Below are 27,227 nucleotides of genomic sequence, written 5' to 3'. Positions count from 1 at the left end.
GATTAAATTCAAAGACAATTCATTCAAAACTCAATTTCTTAACACTCAAAGATGAGGCATAGGCCAATAATTTCAGTCATTGCATACAAATCTTGCATAAAGATGTCATAGGGAAAAGGATGAAGTATAACCAAGCATATCCTTCAATTAACACACAAATATTAAGGAAGAAATTGAAGCTCAATCCTGAATTCTCACATACACAAACTTATAGAATTAAAGTATATTTAGGCTCTCCCCATTTTTTGTTACACTACAGTCAAATTTACCTTGGTTATATTATAACAGTCATCCTTTCTAAAAAGTGCAGATTCTCATAATTCATAAGCAGGAAATTTAGACTGGGAAGGATCAACCATGTCCAAAAAGAGATAAGACGTGCCTCCCACTCCTTCAAACAGTGAATAAGGTCTATCACCTCTATGCATTTCTCCTCGAGATATTAGAGTGTGGGCTCTATCAAGCAAAAAGCATGCAAAAGCTTTGGCTCTGTATAAATACTTGTTGTTCCCAGTAAGTTGGTAAAGTGACAGAAAGACATAGGCATTCCCACTGATACCATGGCAAATCCCAACTCGCTTGAGCAAACCACGACTCCAAACCGTCTCTCCGGCTTCCATAGCTGCATCCAAGAATTCTTTATCTCCAAAAACCTGAGGATTTTTTCCCTAAGGTTACAAGTGATAAATGATAGGGAAAACACAAAGATGATTCCTACATTGGGTTTTAGAAAAAGGTTTTGCATAATATCAAAGATTGTGACACAACCATTGTCTCAAACCTATTTGTATGAGATTCTCAAATTTAGAAACAATGAGATGGAAAATTCAATAGTATACTGGCATATGGATGACAAAAAAAATTTCCAGAGTACTCGTAACATGTGAAATCATCAATAATGAAAAGGTAATGAGTGTTTAATCAACCTAAACCACAAAGGCAATAAAGTGATTTTACCACAAATGATGTTGCAACTTGCCAAATTATCATGAGATTTCATTTATAATAAAAACATGTTATCAACTGAATACATTGAACATGTTTTGACCTTAGCTGCTTTGACAAGTGTGAGAGCCACTCCAGGAGCTCCATGACACCAATGCACGAGAACATCCCTCTTATCTTCTTCGCTAGCAGGATAGTTTCCACTAGGAAAGTGGTTAAGTATCATGTATTTAAGAGTTTCTCTAACATCCTCAAGCTCATCAGGCTTCAACTCCATATCCATAAGGACATGCATAATCCCAGCCAATCCATGTGCAGCACCCCAATACTTCTCTCCGTACCACTCAAACATCAAAGGACATTTTCCTTTTCGACCCAAAGCCCTTCCATTTTTTATAATCTCATCCACAACCGTGGCCTAAAGAAATATTTAGAAACACAACCCCGTTGTATTTATCGATTCTTTGTCCCAATCCAATGCATAATAACAATTTACCAAAGGAAAAAATAACAAACGTTGAAGAATAAACTCACAGTATAACTGGAAGGAATAGTCCCCTGACCAAGATGCTTGTTTAAAAACAAACATGCCCATAGAAAACCAACCCTCCCGTATAACAACTCATCAGGAAGATCCTTTGGTAGCTTAATCTACATCCCACAACCACGAAGCTTAGTTAAGCAAGTAGAGCTGGGATTTGTTTCCCCAACAAAATAGAAATGATTAGTTAGTAAATTGCAGTTATGATCAGGCATGCTTGGGATGCAGATAATCACTTATACACCTTCATTTCAGTAATCAATTTTTCGGGCTCCCAGTAATTAAATTTCAACCCATAAACCACTACAAAAGATACGAAGCACCAAAACTAACCCAAGGCGCGATAGTGATGAGTAGTGGTATTGAATGTACAAATGTGTCGATGTGTCAGACACATATCAAACATGGGACGTGCTTTCAACTGAAGTTCCAATAAGCTACATAGCAAAATAATGAATCTGATTCCATTGCAGTCACACTTGTTAAGAATGCAAAAATTAGAAACTTTGCATTAGAAATGAAAAAATGTAAACTTCAACAAGTTGACTACACCATCCTTTAACCCAAAATTTCAATATTTGTTTCCTCAACAAGTGCCATAAGGTTACTCTTTAGTATTTTTCAACATAAATTGATAATATAGTTAAATTGCAATACCTTTTGGAACTGAGCCAAGTAGTACCTCAAGGACTCATCATCACCGGTATGTTTTGCAGCCACAGCCCCAAGGGCACAAACACCAGCACGCCCACAAATAAAGGTGACGTCCCTGCAACCCAATAATGGAAAAGTAAGAAACTTTACAATAGAACCACCACAGAGAAAAACAGAAGACGTAAAAGGGATAGTGGATTGAGACGCAGAACCTAGAACGAACAGAAGCAGCATCGCAAGACTTGATAATCTGGGCGCAAAGAGTAAGATCGCTGGTGTTGCCAGTGACTTGGTGAGACTTAAAGAGGAGAAAAGCGGTGCCAAGAAGGCCACAATAGAGAGTGAAATCACCAACACGCTGTCCAGATAAGCCCCACGTTTCCAGCACTATCTGACACATAAACACAAACACCTTGTGTGTTATATGAGAAACGTGTGTGAAAGAGTTTAATGAGAAAGAGAAGATGAGTATGATACGGTTTCTTTGAGGTCTAAGGCAGCTCGTTTGAGACGCTCGAAGAGTGGAGAATGGGGCATGGCGAGGAGGTTCTGGAGTGAGTCACCGGGTGTGACGGTGACGGCTTCTTGTAGCTCTTGTTCGGTTGCCGGCGTAGCTTCGAGTACGAATTCGGGCATGGGATTCGGAAAGAACCGATCCGACATGGCTTCGGGTGTAGAAAGAAAATGGCAAAGAGAGATAAGTGAAGAAGAAAGACGATGTTACCATTTTGATTCTGAGTCTGACTTGTGTACCAATTTTCTTTCAAACCACCTCCTCAATTGTGTTTGCGTGGCATGCAAACAGCAAATGTTTTTTTTTTGTTTTGTTTTTACCCATCATTACTAGTAAGAGTGACAAAATGGACGGATCAGATAGATATGGATTGGATGATTTTTTTTAATCAGTAAAAAAAAATCAACTACCTAACTAAGAATGAGACATGTCACCAAACACCTTATATTACTCTTTAACTCACTTTTCATTTACACTAATGAATGCCCTTTTAAGTAATCGACTAAATACACATTTGTTGTCCAATAAAAATCAAGGATTATGCCAAGTGGCAACTACATCCCATTTTCAAAATCCCATATTTAATGTTTCCCCCTCTTTTCTTTTTCAAAATTCCTTTATTCTCTCTTTCTCCCTATTTGTCACTTGTCTACCTTCTCTCTTTCTGCATTCTCTCTTTCTCTGCATTCTCTCTCACCCCAAAACCCTAAATCCCTCCTACCCCTTTTTCTCCCAAACCTTAAATTTTCCGTCGCCCTTTTCCCCCTCGTCTCAGTTTCTCATTTTTTGCGCTGCTCAAGATTTGTGCATTTACTAGTAATCGATTGCGCTGCTAAGATGGAGAAGATGATAATGGATTTGAAGGAAAAAAGCAAACTCAGAGGTTGGATTCTGCAGGACATGTACATATTGAAAATCACAGGTAAATGAATGATGGGTTGGTTGCAAAAACATGTTCATTCCTCTTTATCAATTCTCCATATCTTTGTTGTATTTTCATGTTCGGTTCATTGCTCATAGATTCTGTGTTCAAATTTCTTGAGCATTTTTATGGGTTTCATTGTGTTAATAGCTTCTTCTTCATTTGCAGGTTCAACACATACAGCCTGAAGATTTGATGTTTATGGGTTTCTTTGTATTGGAAATTTAATATTTGGAGTACTCAAATCTAATTGACAGGTATATTCATGTTTACCTCAATAAAGAGTTCTGTGTGAGTTCTATGGCAAGCTGCACATGACAGCAGATTTGAGGTCTCTAATAAATAGGAATATTCAAGTTTGCCTCAACATGGAGTTTTATGGGTGAGGGTTATTGAAACATATTCCTAAGTTTATTCTTTAATAAATAAAAACATAAATTAAGTAATGAGCTTAAATTTTCATAACTGATCTTTAAACATGTGATTAATTTTTTAGAACCAATTTAGATCTGATTAAAAATTCAAAATATTTATTTAAAACCAATTCAATGTTGTAATTTGATGATGAAGCTTTCTTTCTTCTATCTGTGATGTAATTGTGGACCATGATTATCAATTCCTTTCAATTCAAGTGATTATAATAACTATTTTGTTTTCAATCATAACACTAACAATTATATGCATTATACTAATGATTTATTTGAATATTTGTATCAGTTTTGTGTGTATTTGTCTATACTATATAAGCATATAGAGGTAAACATCTTGCTACTAATAAGTCAATTGAAAACATGAATGATTTCCTTATAGTTGTCCATAATTATATGTTTGAAATGTTGCATTTTAAACTAACTGGATTATTGATGAGAAAATCAAAATGTTGATTATGATATATTTTCTAATCATTGTTCTGGGTCTTCTTTGATAACTAATCTATTTCACCATTTTCTATTGCTGTTGCAACTCTACATTCTATGATTGTTGTTGCCTTTTACTTTCATATTTTTATTACTTCTGCAGTGTTGTGTTGGATGAGGTTGTTGATATTTTCTTAATGGTTTGAAATTTATTTCTTTGTAGGCTGCAAACTATTTGAACATCAAAAGCCTTCTTGATCTCACATGCACGATGGTATCTGACATGATCAAGGTAAATAAATCATACTTTTTGTATTAATCGTTTGGTTATGGATATGGAGATTTACACTGTGTTGATTGGAATACTCATGACATAAAATTAATTTTGACTGGATATGTGCCCCTGCCATCAGTTTTTTGAATGAACATAGTTAATAACAAATATAATTTTGTTGCCATGCCGACGCAAACGTGCTTCCATAGTATTGCTTAATGAACCTTCAAACTCATGTTTGGACCTTTGTTAGCCATTGCTGGTAGTTATGGGAAGTAGAGGAAATGAGGAGTCTACCAGAGGTTTAGAGCCATGTCCTAAGGCCTGACAGTATCTTGAAGTTGATTCAGAACCTGCAGTAGCTAATGATTCAAATGGATTAATGATGGGATCAATATATACATCCCCGTCATCATAAGTAATTTGTCTACTGCTTGTATGCAACATTTTTAAATTTGGATTGTTACCTGACTGTCTATTTTGCAGGATATTCTCAATCACATTTCTCATGTTGATTTAATGGTGAATTTCAAATGTCCGCAAGAGGATATAATGAAAAAGGAACTAGGACTTCATAAATTTACTCTAGGCCAACAACATATTTTTACAACCAGTTCCTGGACCCCAACCAATAAATCACAGGACGAACATATCCACAAGCTCATTTATTTATCTTGGGTTCTAATACACTAGATACTATGTGTTAATACTTGTATTAATTTGTTTTTGTGTCTATATTTCATCTGCAGTCAAAGATGTTGGAAGATTACTACAGGAAGCAGAAGAAACTTCTGAATTTTGAAGTCGCATGTGGAGCGGGAGAAACCTGGAAAGGACATCTGGCTGCAGTACATCTCCAACATATCAATGCTATTAGTTTGTCTCATAAATTGACTGCATGAAGGGCATCAATCTTCATCGTGGCACCCCATTCATCCCTCCTCGGTATTATATACCATATGTGAATATGAGAGCCAGTAGAATTTAATGGAAATTTTGTTATAGTGTCCCAATTATCATTGATTTTGATTTTGAAAATTTTGAGAATATTTATTCTGTAGTGCATCTGCTTAAGTAAGAATCAATCAAATACACAAGTATGAGTATATGACCACAAATTCTTGTAGTGATGGATATTAATAAAGCAAGTAATTGTCTGTAGTGTGTCTCTTTCTGTTTCATAAACTCATAGAAGTTTTTAAGACCAATTGTGAAAAGCATGACTCACAGTGTAGTTTTATCACTGATATAGTTAGATGACTTTTGTTGTATAAAATCACTTGGACATCACATATATAGTTTTACCAAATTCATAAGATCGCCATAAAATCAATTGTCATTTTGGAATTCAATTGCCTTTTTGGAGTTGATTGACATAAAATCATTCTCCTTATGTGAAAAGCATAAAATCAACACTAAATATGACAGAAATTCAACTGACTTTTTCAAATTGATAGTTAACATACACACTTGGATCTCAAGGACCTGTCAAATAAACTAATTTCCATACACGCTATCAAGGACCTGCAGTTACACTTTCTCACGCTATCAACTTTCAAAGGGTAGCTCTAGGCATCAATTAATTAGCAGCCTATGATTTTAGTATGGAACTTAACAACCTATGATTTTATTATTTTTAAACATATTCATACTCTTAGTAAGAATTCAACGTTATAATTTAATATTATTTACATTGAGCCATGTATATATGACTAATAGAGATAGGACTATCTAAGCTTAAAAATAAAGATTGTCACTGGTTTTAATCCTTTGCATTTTATCCCTTGAGAAACTCACTCAGTTAAAGGTAAGTTTTTTTGTTTTAATTAGGCAATATTTTAATTCATTGATTTGTGAGTCAAATAATTACGTTTTCATTATATTCCTATTTTCATTCTAACGTTATTATTTTTAATGATTATGAGTGCATACTGAGAGCTAGGGGTGGGAATAGGTCAGGCCGGCCTACAGGGGCCTATAGCCTAGCCTTCTTAAGGCCATGCCTATTTGATAAAAAGGCCAGGCTTGGGTTTTTTTAAAAGCCTATTTAATAAAATAGGCCAGACCTAGGCTATTAAAAAAGGCTATAAAGCCTTGTAGGCCGGCCTATATTTTCATATATTAAAATTAGTTTAAATAGGTTGGCCTATATATGCATATGTATTAGAAAAAGTGTTAAATAGATTGGTCTATATATGTATATATATTAGAAAAAATGCTAAGTAGGTCGGTCTAAATGTTCATATATATGCGACCTATAAGGCTTCTTAAGTAATATGAATGAATTGAAAACATTAATAAAAAAGAGGCTTTTAAATAGGCTTTAAGGCCAGACCAGGCTTTTAAAGAGGCCATGCCAGGCTGAAAAAATGAGCCTATAGTAGGCCATAGGCCAGGCTCAGACCTTGTAAGTTTATCGTAGGCCAGGCCCAGGCCTTATAAAGCCTAGCCTAGCCTAGCCTATTCCCACCCCTAAGAGCGCTGAATAAATGTATTATCAATATTCAAATCCAATCAAATGGTGAATTTTCATGTTTACTTTTTGGACAATTTTCTTTTTGGTAATAGATGACAGATAAGCACAATTACACTTTATACTAAAGAAAACAAAATGTGACATTCATCAGTAAAAAAAACCTCTGTTAATATGTGAGTAATTGTTACATGTGGCTTGCTGTTATGAATTTATTTTGAAAATAATGGCCGATCCATAAATTTTAGACAGTATTCAAGAAATTATTATGATATCAATATATTAGACAGTATTCAAGAAATTTTTTGTAAATTTTTGAATTTGTTACTCATATTTATAATTATTAATGATATTAAAATTTTTATTAATGATATTAAATATTTATAGTTATTATTGATCTTACAATAACAAATATACATTAATAAAAATAAAATCTTATCAAATAATCTAAGATAGAAACGAATTTATTCAATGGGGATGCAATTTGAGTGTATTTGAGTGTATTTTATGTTAAGTAATACAAACATCATACATATTCTGAGTAGGCATTTTAAATAAATTATATATCAATTAAAATTAAAAATTATTTATCTAAGAAGATTTCACGGGACACTATCACTACGATACCTTTTTTATTTTAATCAACAAAATATTATAAATATTTATAATTAGCATAAACTCACTATTTTCACGGGACACTATCACCACAATACATTTTTTATTTAAACAATACAATATTATAAATATTTATAATTATTAGTAAAATTTATAAATATTTATAGTTATTAGTCATACTTGTAAATATTTATAGTTATTAGACATATTAAATTTATCATGTTGGTGATTTGATAAATATTTCTTTTTAAATATTACATACCTATTATATATAAATTCATTGCATCTATATTATATTTTGTGAATCTTAAATTAATATTTCTCATTCATTCAAATTTTTAAACTACTTTTTATGCGTTTGTAATATATTATTCATCTTAAGATTAGAATGACCCGTGCGGACGCACGAGTCTTCTACTAGTATCAATTAATAAAGAGATAGCGCACAAGAAGTGCTACAAACCACCATAATCCACATAACAAAACCCTTGCACATCAAAACTGCCCAAACTAAAACCAGAGCCAAAAACTACAGAGAAACACCTAAGCAGAATACACAGTAACCCAAGATAAAAGGAAAACATGAAACTGCAAAGTGCAGGACAGGATACCTCCACCTATTAAAACATAAATCTCAAACACAAAACGTTAAGCTCATGAGACACCAAAACGAGGCTCAGATGATGCAAACACAGCAGCCAGATAGCCAAAAAAGGGAAAGCTACCAGCAACAGACCCCAGCAAAAGGAAACTAAATTGAGATACTCTCTTCAGCACAAGCTGCAGACGGCGCTCCAGTCAACCAAACACTGCAGAAACCACAAAAACTCAGGCAACCACACCACAGAAACAGGCTTTAGGGTTTAAACACCACAAAGCAAAATCATCCTTGATCAACATGGATTTAATCATCAGCCATTTCCATGCGCTTATCTTTGCTTCCTCTATCACTTTTCCAATTTGAATCTCAACGTTTCGAAAGATTTTATGGTTCCTCGATTTCCAAATGCACCAAATGCACGCACAACATAACACACAAATCTTCAAGGATGTCAGCCTTCCACCGCCGAGTAGATTTTTGAATTGCATCATGTGTTGCTAACCATCTTTGTGCAGCGCTGTTGAGACACCTAACCACGTGCACATGCTACTCCATACACATGCAAAACAATTATACTTGAAGAAAAGATGAGACACAGACTCCTCACACTACAAGAAAATTTGAGTTTTACGACACATAGGTCTCGACGGTTTCATGATAACCATCCCACTTATCAAATTGCGACAGTTGTCAAGGCGGTTTTGGACAACCGTTGTTTGTTTTTTAAAAAATAATAAAAAGGTTGCGACGGTTACACACAGTCGTCCCCCATAAACCCTCCAAATACACCAAGAGTCACGACCGTTGGTACATTAACCGTCCTAAACAATAGGCTATGACAGAAGTTTCAACCGTCGTCCCCTTTAAACCCTTGTAATTCTTTATAAATTTTGCAACGGTGGATACCTTACCGCCCTTGTACTGAAGCTGAGACGGTTTTCCACCCGTCGTCCCCCAAATTTTCTTGCGCGCCGTTTATTTGGGGTAATATACATTGAAAAGAAAACGCAGTGAAAATTGGTTTTTGAATCAAAAAGTGAGACGGCTTGCTCTGCTGCTTCTGAATCAGAAAGGTTAGTTTATGTTTTACGAATTTATCAATTTATTTTGGTTTGGGTGAAGTAGGGTTTTACGAACAAATTGGGAGAATAAATTGGTTTGTTGACGTTAGGTTAATGTTTGTTTAGGGTTTTACGAATTCAACAGTGTTTCATTGATTTGAGTAGTTAGGTTAAGGTGGAAAACATGAACTAGTTGTAGGATTTAACTGTTGATTAGATGATGGAGGTTGATTGGAGTGGCAATAGTAAGAAGTTCATTCATCATAACCTGATTGGAAGGATGGTCGACATCACTTGTTTCACAAATTTTATAAATGGGATCTCACTTTGGAGGAAAATCTTAAACATTATCCTAAATTCCATGGCATTACGGAAAACGATTGGACCCTTTTTGTTCTATATAGGCGGAAAGAAAAAACACAGGTAATATTAGTGTTTTACTAAATGATTGTATTTTTAATATATAACTAACGCATTCTATTTTATCCTTATCTATAACGTGTGTTTTTATTTGTTACTAATGTAGAGAATAGCAACAAAAAATGCCCAAAATAGAGGAAAATTGAAGATTCTGCATACACTCGGATCTAAGTCACTTGCAAGGAAGCAACATGAGTTGGTATGTCTAAATCTATATATTCTTAATTGTATGCCTGAAGTACAAATAATTAACATTTGTTCTTATTTATAGGAATTGAGAGATGGGCGATCATATAGCAGAGGAGAAATGTATGCAGTTTCACATAAAAAATCGGACGGGTCTTTTGTCAATGAAGATGCATACCACAATAATGTAAGTCCAAGTTAATTTTAAAAAAATATTTGTTAGTCTCCTTAAGGTTTGAGAAAAAATCAAACCTTTTGGCATCTCTTAGAGGTGGGGAGAACCTGTCTGAAAACTGATTAAATCAAACCTTTTTTTGTATCTACTTTGTCTCATGATACAAATAGTTTATGCTTAGCCAATTTTGTTGTGTTCTATTAGTAGAAAATGAAATTTTGATAGCATGCTAAATCAATTTTTACATCGGGATCGTAGTCGTTAGGGGTGGACATCGGTCCGGGTCGGAAAAACAACAACCAAGTGCAATCGCGGTTTGAATATGGTAACCCACTTCCGCCTGTTAGTGCTCGCGGATTTTGCGGGTGACGGGTTCAACAAAGTACGGATTCATGTTTGTATATATAGAAAATATTAGAGAACAAAGGTCCCTATTTTAGAAGTGTTTTTGAGATTGATAGTTGAAGTAGAATTGTGATTTATAATATATTACAAGAGAACAAATGAAGAAGAAAGGTGTGGCTTGTGTTTCTTTAGATGATGCACATTTGAAAAAAATGAAAAAGAAATAGATACAGAGGAAAAAATTATACAGCTGTAAAGTGGAACATAGAGCATTTGGACAGCGTTACAAGCTTGTCTTTATTTTGTTATACTTTTGCAGCTTGGAACATAGAACATAGAGCAGTTGGAACTTTTGCAGCTTGTCTTTTCTCTGTTATACTTTTGTTATTTATACATGCAACATTTTCATAGCTTATGAAACTTATAACAATAATAAATCTTGTTCTAAATTAGCAGCATTTGACTTCTGCCCTTACCACCGCATAGTGTTAACATCTCATAATTGTTGTTTCTAAGGACACATCCAAAGTCCGACATTAATTTCTATGTCCAAATGCTCTATGTTCCAACTGCAATCGTTTATGGTAATTTGGTTGCATTTATACACTATCCTAATTAGTAGTATTATAATCTTAATTGCAGCACTCTATTTTATTTGGCAAACCGCTGGGTTGTTCTCTTTTCCTTTTCTATTTAAGTGCAGCACATTGAAGTTCTGTTATCTTTGCTTAAAAAAATAGTAGTATTATAATCTTAAGTGCAACACATTGAAGTTCTTATTTTCTATTTAAGTGCAGCACATTGAAGTTCTTGTTATCTTTGCTGAATATTGTAGTTTCATCTACACTTTTATAGTAGTACCAATACTGTTGAATCCTGTAGTTTCATTTACACTTTTATAGTCTTTGACAATGATGTTATTAATTATGTGTTCTATAGTGAAGTGAAAGTGAGAGTAATTAACATGTGAAATAACATTCATATGGTTTTTACGAATTTTTTTTCGAGCTATAACAAAGTCTTTATTTTTGTAATAAATCAAAAGAGTAGCTCAATTTTCTCTTTTGCATGTGCAGGAAAAATTACAAGCTGCAATTAAGGATTCAGTGTCTGAAAATGAGGCATTTCAGAAAGTATTTGGAAAAGAACATCCTGGATATGTTCGTAGTATGGGACTTGGAGTTACGTCATCTCAAATTAATAGATCTACGAGATCGGCGACTTCTTTGGAAGAAAATGAAAAAATAAAGGAAATGCAAGAAGAAATTAATGCACTTAAAGAAAAGAATTCAAAAATTGATGAATTGATGGAGGCAGTTGCATTCTTAAAGCAAAGGGACAATGCTATGATAGAGGAAATTGAACGCTTAAGGCAAATGCAAAGTTCTAGTGGAAGACAGGTATATTATTTTGATGCATTTAAAATTAAAGTTCATGAGTATTATTTTAAATAGTATTATTTTAATACTTTTTTCTTTTAGGGATTGGAATCACCCGCTGATGGAAGACGTTCTTCTGAGTCTAGCTACCGAATTGCAGATAATGGATCATCAAGAAGGACAAATTAGATGTTGTTATGAATTAATTAGATTAGAAAATTTCCTAAGTATTTTTGGCACTATGAATCTTATTATTATAAGATTAGGATTTGATATGTTTTTCGGTTTTTTGTATTACATGACATGATTATGGAATTCACATTTTTTTGATATCACAGATGTTTATTTGATATTACATGTTTTTGTATTGAAATTAATTTTACTACGTTTAAAAGTGATAGAAAATCAAATAAAAAATATTACAAAATAATAATAACATAAATAGAAATAATTTAAAGAAAAAAATAATACTGAATTTAAAAATATTTCAGTAGATTATAATTAAAATAAAAAATATTTAAAAAATACTATAGATTAAAATTAATAACGGTTTAAACTGTTATTAAAAGTAAAATTTTAATAATTAATGGCGCTTTAAACCGTTACCATGAAAAATATATTAAAAAATTTATATCAAAATTACGACGGTTTGAACAGTCATAATGTTACACACACGACAGTTTGAAACCGTCACAATTAAAATTAAAAACAAAAAACCAACGACATTTCGCGACTGTTGGAAACCGTCGCAATTAGCATGCAACGACAGTTCCCAAATCGTCGTAACATAGAACGACAGTTGGTATAACGGTTTTTACAACCGTCGCAAAGAAGCCTCGCGACACACGTTTTTAGGACAGAATGACAACCGTCGTAATCTGCACATTGTGACGGTTCTAACCGTCGTAACCTCTAAAATGAACCGTCGTAATTTGCTGTTTTTCTTGTAGTGTCAATTCCACATCCTCATGCACACCTATCCTCCCCCTGCGCATGTAAACCCCTCTTAACTAAATTATCTACTGTTGCAATTTTGTTCTGAACCAACCTCCAAACCAAGCATGATACTTTTGTGGGAATCGCTTTATTCCAAATCTTCGACCACGGATTTCTTAACTCGTCAGGGCATTCAGGAGACAGCCTCTTATAGACATCTTTCACATAATAATCTAAAGACTCTTCCAATATTCCTACATCCAAAGAACACACATCTCTCCACCAATTTGAACTATCTCTTGCCCCTAAACTCATCTCATCCACACTCAACCCGTATCTATTAACTAAAGCCGAGAACCATATGCCTCTTTTTTCTACTTTAATCTTCCACTTCTGTTTTCCCAAAAGAGCCAAGTTAAAACTCCCTAGCCTTCTAATACCCAGCCCCCCTTCTTCAATTGGCCTGCAAACCTTATCCCACTTGACCCAGTTTATCTTCTTCCCTTCCTCGCTCCCCCCCATAAAAATTGTTTACAGATAGATTCTAATTTACGAATTATAATTGTCGGAGCCTTGAAGTATGAGAGAAAGTAGACCGGAATCGCATATAAAACTAACTTTAGAATTACAATTCGACCTCCAATGGAAAGATGTTTACTCTTCCAATTAGACAACCTTGATTTCACCGTATTTATCATATTAGACCAAGTATCCATCCGCTTTGAATTTGCTCCTATAGGTAACCCGAGGTACAAAAAAGGGAGAGAACTGATGCCACAATTCAAGACATTTGCAGCCTCTATTAGCCACCTTTGAGGGATATTGACACCCACGATTGAACTATTTAGGAAATTAACTTTCAACCCGGATATCGACTCGAATAAAATAATTAGCCCCTTAATGGTACGAATATTCGCCCATGATTTCTCACAAATTATCAATGTATCATCTGCATATTGCAAATGTGAAAATCTCTTTATCCCTTCGTTAAATCTGTATCCTTTAAATTTCCCCAACAGTACTGCTTTTTTCATCATCACATTAAAAGCTTCAACCACAATAAGGAATAGAAACGGGGAGAGCGGGTCTCCTTGTTTAAGGCCACGACCCATCTTAAACTCACTTGTTGGGCTTCCATTTACTAGTACCGAGATTGACGAAGATCTTAAGCACTCCAAGATCCACATACGCAACTTTAGAGGAAATCCCATTTTTTCCATAACGTTCATTAAGAAATTCCAATCTACACAATCATACGCCTTTTCAAAATCCACATTGAATAGCACCACTTCCTTCTTTTTGACTCCTTGCCTCATCAACAATTTCGTTCGCCACTAGAATCCCGTCCAGAATCTGTCTACCGGTAATAAATGCTGATTGCGTCTCATAAATGATATTGTTGATCACCTTTTTCAATCTATTCGCCAAGATCTTGGAGATTACCTTATAGATGCATCCGACAAGAGATATAGGCATGTAGTCGAATATATTTGATGGTTGTTTCCTCTTAGGTATCAGAACCATAAAGGAACAGTTTGCTCCTCTAACCATTTGCATGAAATTCTTCCAGCATCCTCATAAAACCGCTTTTGACCAAATCCCAAAAATCCTTTATAAATCCAAAATTGACTCCATTCAGGCCAGGACTTTTAGAACTTTCACATTCCCAAACCGCATGCCACGCTTCCTCTTCTAAGATTTCACTAATTAAGCTAACATTATCAGATTGCTTTATTCTTATGAATTCGATGTTTTCTGGACGGATACTCACCCCGACCCTCAAACACAGATTTGAAGTGATCATAAATTGCTTGTTTTATCCCCTCTGCTTCTTTCACCATTCTTCCTTCCACTTCTAGAACCCGAATCTCGTTTTCTTTCCTTCTCTTGTTTATGCACCCATGAAAATATTTTGAATTTGCATCTCCTTCTTTCAACCACCTATTCCTTGACCTTTGACATTGGATGCTGCAACTGAGACTCGCTAATTTGTGTAGATCTGCCGTCACTTCACATATTCGGATCTCCTCTGTTAGAGATAAAGAAACTGATTCACTTTTTAACTCCAACTTTTTGAGTTCTCCTTTTCCCTCTTTGATTCTCCCTTCCATATTTTGAGAATGCAATGAGTGCCATTCTTTTAATTTATCCTTCATCATCTTTAGTTTTTCCTTTAGAACAAACATGCCCCATCATTCTACTTTCAAACTTAACCATTGTTCTTTAACAAAACTGTGATACCCTTCCAATTGCTTCCAACATTCTAACATTCGTAACGGCTTCCGTCCCCAATCTTGCACCATATTGCACAACATTATAGGACAATGATCAAACAACCCCTTATCTAAAGCCCCACTACAAGAAAAATGGTCTACGGCCACGCCAAATTGTTCCACAGCTCAAAAACTGTGGCTACATATATGCTTTGGCCTGAATTTTTAAACCGTGAAAATATGTTTTGAAATATTAAATCTGGAGTGTGAATCTGTGGTATTTTCTTCAACTACCACGATTACAAAAAAAAAAACCAAATAAGCCGCCCAAACCAAAAAGTTTCCCTCTAAAATAAAAATAAAATAATGAATGGCGGAAAACAAAATTTGATAAGCCGCTCAAACCATTTTTTTCCTAAACCTAATTTCTTTCCAAACCTCATCAACCCCTTTCTTCTTCTTTCTATCAACCGCCAAAACTCAACAACCACCAAAACTCTCACGCCTCCTCATTCGATCGACTCAACCCTCGTCTCTCATTCTCTCATATCTCCATTTCTGAACGGTGGTTAGACTCATTCAACCATCTTCTTCATTCAGTCTCACAACCATGAATATAAGCCAGCTTCGTCGTCTTCTTCTCGTCTTCGTAACTTCCGGCGCCGCTAGATAACCACCACCATCATCGCCTTCGCTTGAATCAAAGGTCTCGGAACACCAATCACATCCGAAGTACATCATTCCTCCATTTCAACCGCGATTTTGATTCTTAACACAAAACCCTAGGTTCTTTACGGACAGAATTGAACATTCACCGTCACAAATTGAGCTCAATTCCTTGGGGGTTCGATTCACCATAGCATAAGCTTCGTGTTGGTGACAAGAACTAAGCAAAGCGGTGAAGTAAAGAATGAGTTCGGCAGTTACCTATCAGAGATTAACAAATGCAATTTCAACAACGACGAAGAGAAAAAGAAAACCAGATGCTCCGCCTTTCAGGTATGCTTCTCCAATCTTGTCTTTCTACGACGTTACTCGTTTTTTTATGCCCAAATCCAAATCGTCTTCATCTGTTTCTTCTTCTAACGATTTCAACATTGTTGCAGGGTAAACCAAGAAATAACACACAGAGATGATGTAACTTTTTGGCTGATACTTTGTCAATAGGCTTATGAATACTAGAACATAGATGTGAGCTCATCTCAATTGATGCCAATTTATCATTTCCTTAGTCCTGAACCGTGTTGTCAATGCAGGTTTCATAGGAGATGACAAGGAGACTTTTGAGACATTTGAATCTATGGAGTTTGGACTACTCTTTTTCTAGAGGAACTGCTCATTTACTTGCAAAGATCTTGACTATCAACAAACTCTAAGGTACATGGTTTCATTCGTGATTGAGTTTTACACCGTTTATTGTCACCACATGTTTGGTTGAACACTGGTGGTTTCCTTGACAGGGGTACAACTTGCTGTTAACAACCATGCATGGTGATTTTACTGTGTTTCATTTCCAGTCAAATTATCTGGCTTTGCTTTCAGTGCCAACGGGTGGGGTCAATCCTATGGATCCCACTATGTCAAACAAGCAATTATCTATGGTGATGTGAGTCATCCCAAGCCAATGACTGTTTTCTGGTCTTCGACAGCTCAAAGTTTGACAAAACGACCTATGAAGGGAATGCTTACTGGCCCTGTTACAATTCTGAACTGGTCCTTTGTTAGAGATGACCAACCTTGGTATGCAAAAGCACCTTATAAATGATGATCATTTTGTAGTATATCAGTTTCATTTAACATTGACTATTTGTTATTAGATTTGAGACTTGCTACCAAATTGCGTTGGCTATAAAGGATGAGGTTGAGGATCTTGAGAAAGCTAGCATTACTGTCATCCAAATCGACGAGGCTGCTTTAAGAGAAGGTTTGCCTCTAAGGAAATTTGAGGAGGCTTTCTATCTAAACTGGGCAGTTCACTCATTTAGGATTACAAACTGTGGTGTGCAAGACACTACCCAGGTTCAACTTCACTTCACGGGCTCTAATCTTCATTAATGATTATTATGCAGTTTATTTACTAAGCCTGTATTAATTCTAACAACATTTCTACAAGAGGATTACAACAAGTGTCAAAATTGTGGAAAGTTCAGTCCAAAAATCACTGAACCATTCTTCGGATGGTTTCACATAGTAAATTATTTGTTTCTCTCCTTGATGGATTCTATTTTTCAGAAATTGGTAATTTTTCTTCTTTTTCATGTTATTTCTCCATATTTGCTATTTGGTTGATGGTTCTAGGAAGCTCTATCGGATTCTCAAGCCAGAGAAAATGATATTAAAGAAAGCGGTGCATCTTTTGCAAGTGAAAGAAGTAGAATATTATCTAATAAGCTTATTGAGAAAACTTCACTTTCTGGATCTTTACTACCCTCCATGGTTAGTTTCTTGTAAATATTGGCTTACTGTATTTATAATAACTCCTTTTGTGTTTCAACTTTCAAGTTGAAGTGTATATATAGAGCAAATCTTTTGATTCTCTATTCAAATTATAGGTTATGGAAATTCTACAGTTTTTGTGGGAGAATGAATCTAAGCTGTGCTCGTAGATCAGTGACGTTCAAAATCAAGGTTTTGGAAAGAAAGTCAGTCACTTAATGTTCTTTCTGGAAAACATTTTCGTTGCACCAATCAAATTCCGTCCCCAACCGAAAATAGGTGATAATGTAAGTGCGACTAAAAGGAGTTGTTGCATAATATAGAATATTGGTTTGTATTCATTGCATGTTGAAAAATATATGGTCACTGTCTTTTTAGGAGGTCCATCATCCTCAAACTTTTATGTTGAATAAGGTTTTAGAGTCCATACAATCTGAAAATGTATCTTTTATCAGCATTTCAGTACTAATTAGTTTATTACTGTAGTGAGCTTATAGTTATTAAGCAAAAGATTTCGTAGTCTACAACTCCCTTTCTGAAATTCTGATGCTCTCTATTCCATAATAGTTTGGAAGATTTGTTTAGTCTCTTGTCTTTCTTGGGTGTTGAACCATGGTGCATCTGGCAGTGGTATGTAAAATATTGGGCTAACTTGTAGCTATTGTAAATTTGATCATTGGTCAAGGGAATTTTGAGGACAGTGATGTTAAGAAGAACCAAGGACACAAAGGATAAAGAAGGAAGGTAGGCATTCTCACTTCACGTGAATTGTCTCTTTCAATATGCATGAATAACTTTATTTATAATGATCTATGTTTTTTCAGGCCTATACTTGTCCTGCCTCCAACTGATATTCAATTGATTGAGTGTGAACAGTCAGAATCTGGACGGGACTTCTACGATGCTCTCTTCCTGAGATCTAAAGTAAGTTGTGTCCATAGCTTGCTATCTGTAAATATTTGAGTAGCAACCTTTTTCACCTCTCAAATATTAGTTTAGTCCCTAATTTCATTCATGATAATTATAAAATAGGAACAGTAATATGATTAGATACACAATGGATAGTTACGACCTCTCCAAAACAGGTAGACATGAAGGAGAAAGTGATTATGACAGTCAAGATTATTATTATTGTTTGTAGGTCAAAGGTGCCATGCTATGGGGGACTGATGTGTATCTTATTAACTATGTTCTATAACTTTAGATATATATATATATATATATATATATATATATATATATATATATATATATATATATATATATATATATATATATATATATATATATAAATTTCTAGCACTGTGCTTGATATATTGATATATGTTATTTTCTGCATGCAGCAACAATGTTTTATGGTTTGTGGATGTTCAAATCTGTATGAGATGCAATATATATCATGTTTCAAGCATCAACCCTTATGTTTAAGGCATTTAGATTAATTAGGTCTTTCTAATAAATGTAGCTGATCCATTGTCTGGCTTGAAACTTGTTTGGGAGTGTGATGCTATAGTTCACCGCGTAGTTGAACACTCATTCAAATCCAAGAAAATGGGAGGTAGTTTGGAACTCACTTTTTTCGGTTGTTATCTTGTTTCATTTCTAATACTCCTTTGCATTAAATGTAAACGATATGTTTACTTGTGATAGTGAGATATACATTATTACAATCACTTGTTTTTGTGAGATATGCATATAATGTATATAGATTATGATATGCATGTAATGTATATAGATAAGACACTAATGTGTTATGGTTTAGGAGTGGTTTGAATTGAAAGGGTGGTTGTAGGAAATTTATGAAAGAATATTGCAAAGCATCTTAATTTGATGATTTAATATAATTTTGACACAGGGAATGATTCTTATATAGAGAACTTTAGCTTTCTTTAAATAATGACATGTATATATATATATATATATATATATATATATATATATATATATATATATATATATATATATATATATATATGTATATATATACAGAAATAAACCGTGGCAAGATTAATGGTTTAGAATGCATAGAACATAACCACGGTTTTAAATCTGTGGTCATAATCAAACCGTGGCTATATCTTGAACCAAAATTGTATCGTAAACGTTAAATTGAAACCGTGGCTTTACCATATAGCCACAGTTTTTAAGTCATGGCAAATACAAACCGCGACCTTAATCAAGCTACCTAAATTGTGGCCTAAAAATGCCACGGTTGTAAAAAAGGCGTGGTCTATACCAAAAAACCGTGGACTTTACTTTTGGCCACGGCCGTATACTCCACAGTTGGATTTCCGTGGCCAAACCGTGGCCTCAGCGTTACGCCACGGTTATTTTGCATAAAGCCTCGGTTTTCTGGGTGTGGTAGGAGGCCTTTTTTTCTGTAGCGCCCATTGAGAAAAATTAGGCCACCTTCTACCCCATTCTTCCAAAATCAAAAGTCTATCGATGCGACTCATGACTGTTCCCCCAAATCTAGACTAAGTGAACTTCTTGTTGTGTAGGGGCAAGTCGATGAGGTCCGATTCTGAAATGAAATTATCAAATCCCGCTACATCCTCACTTCTGTTAGTTACAGTTGCACCTCTTCTTTCCTCCACTACCCTAATCGCGTTAAAATCGCCTAACACACATTCACCATTCTTCTCCGCTATTCTTGCATTCAGCTTAGCCCATAGATCACGTCTTCTTCTTCTTCCGTTACATGGTGCATAAACATTGACGATATTTAGTTTTCTCTTCTCTTCTCCCCACAACCCTTCCACCCACACAACATGGTTAAAAATAGACACCTTCTGAGTTGTGAACTTACTGCTGTCCCAGATAGTTAATGTACCTCCCGATCTCCCTTTAGACGATTTACTAGCAAAGTCGAAGTCATTTACACCCCACATTGAATAACACACATTTCTATCAACTACCTCCATCTTAGTTTCTTGAATACACACAAAAGTTGGTTTATTTCTTTTAATAATATTGGGTATTTCCTTTTTCGTCGGATGGTTAATGGATGGACCAAATCATTCCATTAATCCATTATCAATCCATTAAACTCTCTTAATAAAAATTTAATTCAATCTATCCAATAAAGAATATAATCCATCCTTTAACATATTTCTAATGGATGGATATCCATCCAAAAAAAACTAAAAAATTCTTTAGTTTTTTAAATTTGATAAAAAAATAATAATTTAAATATTCTAAAATATTTTTTAAATTTCATAAAATTTTTAGGTAAAATATCCTTTTTGGTCCCTTATGTTAACCTCGGGGTTCATTTTGATCCCTTAGCTCCGAAAAGTGTCGTATTGGTTCCTTAACTCTTCAAAAGGTGTCATTTTAGTCCTTTTTGTCACATTAGCGATGGAAAAATTCAAAAATCGGTCGCTAAATCAGTCGCTAATATGACAAAAAGGACTAAAATGACACCTTTTGAAGAGTTAAGGGACCGATATGACAATTTTTGAAGTTAAGGGACCAAAATGAACCCCGAGGTTAACATAAGGGACCAAAAAGAGTATTTTGCCAAAAATTTAAATATTCTAAAATATTTTTTCGTTCTTTAAAAAAAACTCGAATTTTTGTTTTTCCGAAAAAAAACTCGATTTTTTCGTTTTTCAGAAAAATGCTTGATTTTTCATTTTCTGAAAAAAAGTCTACTTTTCATTTTTCCGAAAAAAAACTCGACTTTTCGTTTTTCCAAAAAAACTCGATTTCTCCACTCCGCTAGGGGTGACAAACAGGCATGCCCACCCCGTTTAGGCCCGCCCCGCAAAAAACGGGGGCGGGGCGGGTATGTTTGATCGTGCGGGTCTAAAACCTTGTTCCTGCCCCATAAAAAAGTGAGAGCAGGAAAAGCCCGCGGGCATTGAACATTTTATGCCTAAAAATAGTAAAATTGTATGAAAAAACTCATGCCCGGAAAAATACGGAACGGGACGGGGCAGGCACATTAGAGGGAGCGGGACTAAAACTTTGTCCCGCCCCGCGAAAAAGTACGGGCAAAACAGGCTTTCCCCGCGGGCCGGGCCCGTCTTGCCACCCCTAATCATCACCCAAAACTCAAAATCCTTTTTTTCTCATAAGTCATTTAGTGAATTTCTTAGCCCACACCATGCATCTCTCACGTACCACGGAATTGGCAAAAATGCCCTCCAGCTTCCGTAGATGTATCTCCGAAAGCATCATTTTTTTTTGTTTAATGTTGTTTTGTTCTGTGGATGCATATACGGAAGCTTCCGTAGATGCATCTACAGAAGCATTTGACGTTATAACTCGCGTCAAACTCTTCCTCTCCCTCAGTCTTCACATTTTAAACTCTGAAACTCTCTCAACCCCAAATATCAAACTTCTAATTTCTTTCTCCCGAGTTCGATCGACATTGTCAACATCAAGTTTCAACATGTTCCATCAAGTTCAAAACTCTATTTGATCAGTAAGTTTTCGACTTTTAAAATATTTGTAAAATCGAATTAGAATCCGATATTTAGGTGTAGAAATGATTGGATAGCTTTAGAAATATAGTTTAGATACAATGTAGGTGTTAGTTGATGTTTAAAACGTATGATCAAGCCACAAAAATCTAGTTTTTGAGTGATTGAGTAGTGGACTTACGCCATTGTTTAGTCTCTAAGTTTCAGTACCTTCCGTATATGCATCTACGGAAGAGATGAACGTTAGGGCATTCCGTAGATGCATCTACGGAAGAGTAATTTTTTGTTTTTCTTTTCTTGTTTGTTTATAAACACAATATCTAACTTGAGGTTATTTGTATCACAATGCATACATTATGGCCCACGGTCCAGATAGGGATATACATGGGAGGACTGCACAGCATGCATTCGTGCGGCGTGAACGGATGCGTGTAGTATCTCAGGTCACAGATGAAGTTGTCGTTGCAGCAGATGCACCTGATACACCCGCTCCAGCCGGGCCTTCTCCATCTAATACACCCACTCTAGTCGGGCCTTCTCCAACCATTACACCCGCTCCAGTCGGACCTTTTCCAGTCGTTACACCCGCTCTAGACGGACCTTGTCCATCCGTTCTACTTGACTTTCCTTCCCCATCTACTACTACACCACAGAGGCCTCATGATGATGTTGATGCTGAGGGCTCCTCATAGATGCCCCCCCCCCCCCCCGTGCAAACGTCGTCGGGGCCCTTCTTCTACTTCTATATGTGCCACCGGAGCTTCACGAGGATCAGTCGGTGCCGGAACCTGTTTGGTACCTGGGTGCCTTGTAGACCCATCCTTATTGACTGAGTATGCAGATCATGCAGCTATGCGTATCTAGGAGGGAGATGTATGTTTTCTTTGGTAATTACGTATTAATTTATTTTCTTTAGTTTCTGACTTTGATTATTAATAACCATTTTTATTTTTTAAAAATTTTAGGAGAGGGATCCCCAGAGGTTCTATAACCATGCCCAGAAGATTGCCAGTGTCGCGCTCCCTAACAAGCCGTGGTTCCAGGATGTACTATCAGCTTCTGGCCTGAGGGACCTATGTCAGGTCGGCTAGGTGACGATACACAACAAGATGCTAATGGTATTTGCAGAGAGATGGCATCCGGAGACTTCCTTATTTCATCTTCCTCATGGTGAGATTACCATCACACTTAATGATGTGGCATGCCTCCTGCATCTACCTATCAGGGTACTCTCCTTGATCAAGGTAGGCTGACGAAGGAGGAATCGATGAAGATGCTGATTGAGGAGCTGGGGCTGATCCTGTTGATATGCTTGATGAGGTGGAGAGGATCCGCGGGGCGTAAGTGAGGTTTTCCTTCTTGCAGCAGAGATATGATGAGGCGCTGAGTGCGGCACATGAGGCTTCTCGTGACGAGGTAGAGGAGGATATACATAGAGAGTAGATGTTGAGATGTTACGTCCTATATTTGATAGGTACTCAGCTCTTTGTGGACATGAGCTCGACGTACACAACATCATCTACCTCATGTACTTATCGGATACAACACGTATACGAGAGTACAACTGGGGAGTGGTTGTACTGGCGTACAACTACTACAGACTCGGAGAGGGATGCATGTGGAAGGTAAGGACAGTGGCAGGCATCTCTACCCTTTTGGTGGTAACAATCTTATACCCTTCTACTTATTATATATTTGTGATTGTACATTAAAATAACTGTGTTTTTTTTCAGGCTTGGATACCACAACACATCCCAGACATTATTGGTTGGGGAGAGGTGCCTACCTACACTGAGTTCATGCTGCGTGCTAGTGCATTCAGCCCCCTCAGAGGGAACCAGGTGTCGGATCCTTACAGGCGCGGACTTGATCGCATGGCTGTCGAGGACGTCAGATATGATTGTTATGCTGATCACCGTGAGACGGTTCCATTTGATGAGATAACACTATACTCTAGATGGTTGGCCGCCAGCTCGACCATTATTGTGCGTTATCTTTTGGAGTGTGTCATGCGTCAGTTTGGCTACACACAAACGATACCTCACGACCCTACTGTCTCCGCTCTTATCGCCATGACCCGTCGGAAGTTAGATGAGTTCTTTCCAAACTGGGAGCATCACATGGTTCCTGAGGAGGCTCAGGCTGTAACACCCTTCTAAACCCCACAACAATTATTAAAATAATTAGAATAAAAACATACAACCAAGGGTGCGACAATTAATTTAAACCAAACGTGTGTCAACTGTCATGCATTATTAGAAATGATTTGTCAGATAACAATGTCATACCCCAAAATTTGCCCGATCGAATCTACGTCCGTTAACCCATCAAGGTTCAGAATTAAGAGCCATAGGGTTTGACATTTCTATTGTCAAACTCGCTCTCTTATAAATCAGGTTGAGTTAAAACAAGGGCGTAATTAACAAGTGTTTTGGGATCTAAACAATTGGGCCCAATTACCACAAGGGTTCTATTGTTTTTGAATATAATTGCTTTACTAACATTTTTTGTTTTTGGGTTATTATGGTAATTTTATTGACTGTTATTATCCATTACAATTCTATTAACTAACTAATATTATTATTTAATATTAATATAATTAGAATCATTACTATTAATTTTAATATTAGTATTATTAGGATTTTTATCCTTTTATTATTTTTATTAAGTTAATTAGTTGGGCAATAGGCCCATTAGATTAGAAAACCCTAATTTGACTAAGATAAATAGGGTGCTTTTTTTTTTGTTAGGAGGAGGAGGCCAATACAATTTCATACACTAACCCTCACGTACATATTTTACTGCTGACAACTAACCCTGATTTTTCACATCTCTCATGTACATATTTTCACTAACTTTTGCCACTTTTTAGACTGTAGATAAGTATCTCGTTCTTGATAGCAAAAGGGGGCGGATTTTGCTATCCACTGTAATACTAATTCTAACCCTTATTTCTTTCTCCACGTACAAAACCAACAATTTTTCACCCATAATCTTATTTACTCTTCACGTGAAAAACTACATACACACTTTTGTACATACAAATCCATTACCACCGACACTATACTCTGCCACTAACACACTCGCCTTTGTTTTCAGTAATTTCACTACCATATTAAGATCACACACTCGGAAAAAGGCAGTCACGGGAAAATCTAGTGTATTCCTGCGATCACAACATTCATTGCATTACATATATTTTAGATCCTCTTTTGTTGTTTGTTTTGTTACGGTAACAGTGGAATAAAACCAGACTAACCATGGTGAAGAATTTCAGTTAGAAATTCCTTGATTAAAAGTACAAAAAGAATAGGAAAGTTGAATACGGAATCAGAACCTTCTCCCAAACGCGTAGTGCCGCTGTAACGCGCATCGCCGATTCACAATTAGAGGCAACAACAACATTCCAGGAATAAGTCCATAGTACGCTTGCTTACACTAATAATCAATCGTAAACTTATGATGCAGGTTCTAATAACAGATTCAAAGAAAAGTTCTTGGATTAAAAAAAAGGGAAAAGAGAGGAGAAGAAGCTTTAGATCTGAAATTGCAACCGCTGAAGCTGTTACCATCCGAATCACCGACAGGAGCAGCAAGAATCACCGACAGGAGCAGCAAGAGTTACAGCTAGACGTGATTAACACCTCCTCCGACCAGCCGGCGCCGGCTGCCGCATCGAACTTACACGGCCACATCCGCCGTCGATTTCACACACAGACGCTGCAGCCCCTTCCCTCCGAATCGCCGGTCCTCCACGTGACCACCACCGCGAATCACCGGCCGATATCGCGTCTATTCGTCAAGACCACAAGCATCTTTGACACCGCCGTTTCTTGATTCAGGAATTAGGAACAGTACCGAATAAGAGGGGAGAGAGTTGTTTGAGTTTGAGAAGATGATGTGTGGTTAAAGGGAGAACACGGTTTTGTTGCTGAGCAGATTACGTTTTGCTCTCTCTCTCTCTCCAGTTAACTCTCATCTCCATCTTTTAAATTTGACTCTCTCTCTCTCTTCTCTATTGGCTTCCGTGGATGGATAGAGGGCCCACGTCAGGGTTTGTAGTTGACTCTAACCACTCAGTACACATGCTAATATTTATTAATTGTGGTGTGTTATGTGTATGATTAATCAGCGCAGCTTGTATGACAAAGAAGGAGATACAGAATCATGAGGGAACCGGTTTGATCCCCAGGTTTCTACAAATTTTTTACAAATGACAAGCTTCTTATCCCATGCGCCTCATGGATACGAGGTCACCATGCACCCTCACAAAGGAGCTACACAAGATCTTTTTCCAGGTTTTATTTAACTGTTTTTATATTATGTATATAATTAAAATGGTTAATTTTAATTTATATTATGTATATAATTAAATGGTTAATTTTAATTTCTTAGGTTTAATTAATTATGTTTATATTTAATTTAATTAGGATTAGAAATTTATTTTAGGTTTAGAATACTAAATACATTAAGATATTAGGGTTTGCTCCATCCCATTTGCCCAAAGTATCAAAGATATTAGGATTTAATTTATTATTCGTTCCGACTAAATCTATTGGTCGCGATGGTTAATAATCGATTAATTTAATTAATCAAATCCTATAAATTAAAATTCAAATAAATTTATTTTGCTAAATGGTTTTAACCATCTTATTGGTTATGATGATTAGCATATTTCCCCTTATCAATTCGTTATTATTTGTAATCGAAACTCTCGGTTATGAGGGGTAACGATAAATCAATAAATTAATAATTAAAATACATCAATTTGCTAAAAGTGATAATCGAATCAATCGATTAGAATTGCCAGCAATCCTTTACTAATATGTTAACTATGGCAATCGAATCTATTGATCGTTGCGGTTAATAGTGCCATATTAAATCAGGGTTGTACGCCCAAATCCTAAAACATTCAAAATACACTAAACCACGATACTACAGTGTTTCAACACTGCGATGTTCACAACTACGATAAGGTAACTCAAAATACCTTCGAACTTCGCATTTCAAAAATAATTTCAAATCAACTTCAAACCATTCTGTAATACGGTGAACTGACTTTTTAATGAAATGTCGCGGTAAAGCAAGAGTCGCCACCGACTTTTATTTTATCCAAATTAATTAGAAAGGCTAAAAGAACAGGAAAAACCTTTTAAATAAAAAAATAGGGTTCGGGGGGTAATTATGCAAAGGGAAGGTGTAAGGCACCCTTTGCATCCATGGTTATCCATGGGCTCTTAACTTGCTTTG

General features: G+C 35.9%; 3 protein-coding genes across 15 annotated transcripts; 2 read left to right on the top strand and 1 right to left on the bottom strand.

Annotated features, from left to right (window-relative positions):
- Nucleotides 1-2: 2 nt before the first annotated feature.
- Nucleotides 3-2,898, bottom strand: LOC131601691 (lanC-like protein GCL2). The gene is made up of 6 exons (XM_058873557.1): nucleotides 2,618-2,898; nucleotides 2,353-2,531; nucleotides 2,144-2,255; nucleotides 1,480-1,596; nucleotides 1,049-1,363; nucleotides 3-653 (listed from the first exon to the last, which is right to left on the bottom strand). Exons 1-6 carry the CDS (start codon nucleotides 2,801-2,803, stop codon nucleotides 315-317), a joined length of 1,248 nt encoding a protein of 415 aa, XP_058729540.1. The 5' UTR covers nucleotides 2,804-2,898; the 3' UTR covers nucleotides 3-314.
- Nucleotides 2,899-15,514: 12,616 nt separating this feature from the next.
- On the top strand, nucleotides 15,515-19,359 carry LOC131606664 (DNA repair protein RAD5A-like). 13 transcript variants are annotated; one of them, XR_009284952.1, is made up of 10 exons: nucleotides 15,515-16,110; nucleotides 16,218-16,302; nucleotides 16,368-16,488; nucleotides 16,572-16,602; nucleotides 16,761-16,851; nucleotides 16,929-17,547; nucleotides 17,664-17,834; nucleotides 18,233-18,291; nucleotides 18,372-18,471; nucleotides 18,891-19,359. XR_009284952.1 is itself a non-coding variant. In XM_058878840.1 (3 exons), exons 1-3 carry the CDS (start codon nucleotides 18,251-18,253, stop codon nucleotides 18,987-18,989), a joined length of 240 nt encoding a protein of 79 aa, XP_058734823.1. In that variant the 5' UTR covers nucleotides 17,844-18,250; the 3' UTR covers nucleotides 18,990-19,359. The 13 variants fall into 13 exon arrangements, 1 of the variants encoding a protein (XP_058734823.1); XR_009284947.1 differs by having other exon boundaries at nucleotides 16,572-16,851; nucleotides 16,929-17,130; nucleotides 17,410-17,547; XR_009284946.1 differs by having other exon boundaries at nucleotides 16,572-16,851; nucleotides 16,929-17,301; nucleotides 17,410-17,547.
- A 3,693-nt stretch (nucleotides 19,360-23,052) lies between these two features.
- On the top strand, nucleotides 23,053-25,814 carry LOC131604718 (uncharacterized). Its single transcript, XM_058877141.1, has 4 exons — nucleotides 23,053-23,147; nucleotides 23,452-23,602; nucleotides 23,711-24,121; nucleotides 25,446-25,814. Exons 1-4 carry the CDS (start codon nucleotides 23,053-23,055, stop codon nucleotides 25,812-25,814), a joined length of 1,026 nt encoding a protein of 341 aa, XP_058733124.1.
- The last annotated feature ends 1,413 nt before the right edge of the window (nucleotides 25,815-27,227 follow it).

Source organism: Vicia villosa, linkage group LG5, assembly GCF_029867415.1.
Source record: "Vicia villosa cultivar HV-30 ecotype Madison, WI linkage group LG5, Vvil1.0, whole genome shotgun sequence".
Classification (NCBI taxonomy): Eukaryota; Viridiplantae; Streptophyta; class Magnoliopsida; order Fabales; family Fabaceae; genus Vicia; species Vicia villosa.
This window is presented reverse-complemented; position numbering and strand designations above follow the sequence as displayed.

Coding starts and splice junctions, on each gene's coding strand:
- LOC131601691 (XM_058873557.1), bottom strand. CDS start 2,803: ATGTCGGATCGGTTCTTTCCGAATCCCATGCCCGAATTCGTACTCGAA. Junction 2,532..2,617: donor CCTTAGACCTCAAAGAAACC/GTATCATACTCA, acceptor TTTATGTGTCAG/ATAGTGCTGGAAACGTGGGG. Junction 1,364..1,479: donor CTATTCCTTCCAGTTATACT/GTGAGTTTATTC, acceptor ATATTTCTTTAG/GCCACGGTTGTGGATGAGAT.
- LOC131606664 (XM_058878840.1), top strand. CDS start 18,251: ATGTTAAGAAGAACCAAGGACACAAAGGATAAAGAAGGAAG. Junction 18,292..18,371: donor ACAAAGGATAAAGAAGGAAG/GTAGGCATTCTC, acceptor ATGTTTTTTCAG/GCCTATACTTGTCCTGCCTC. Junction 18,472..18,890: donor CTCTCTTCCTGAGATCTAAA/GTAAGTTGTGTC, acceptor TTCTGCATGCAG/CAACAATGTTTTATGGTTTG.
- LOC131604718 (XM_058877141.1), top strand. CDS start 23,053: ATGTCAGGTCGGCTAGGTGACGATACACAACAAGATGCTAATGGTATT. Junction 23,148..23,451: donor CTTATTTCATCTTCCTCATG/GTGAGATTACCA, acceptor TATATTTGATAG/GTACTCAGCTCTTTGTGGAC. Junction 23,603..23,710: donor GAGAGGGATGCATGTGGAAG/GTAAGGACAGTG, acceptor GTTTTTTTTCAG/GCTTGGATACCACAACACAT.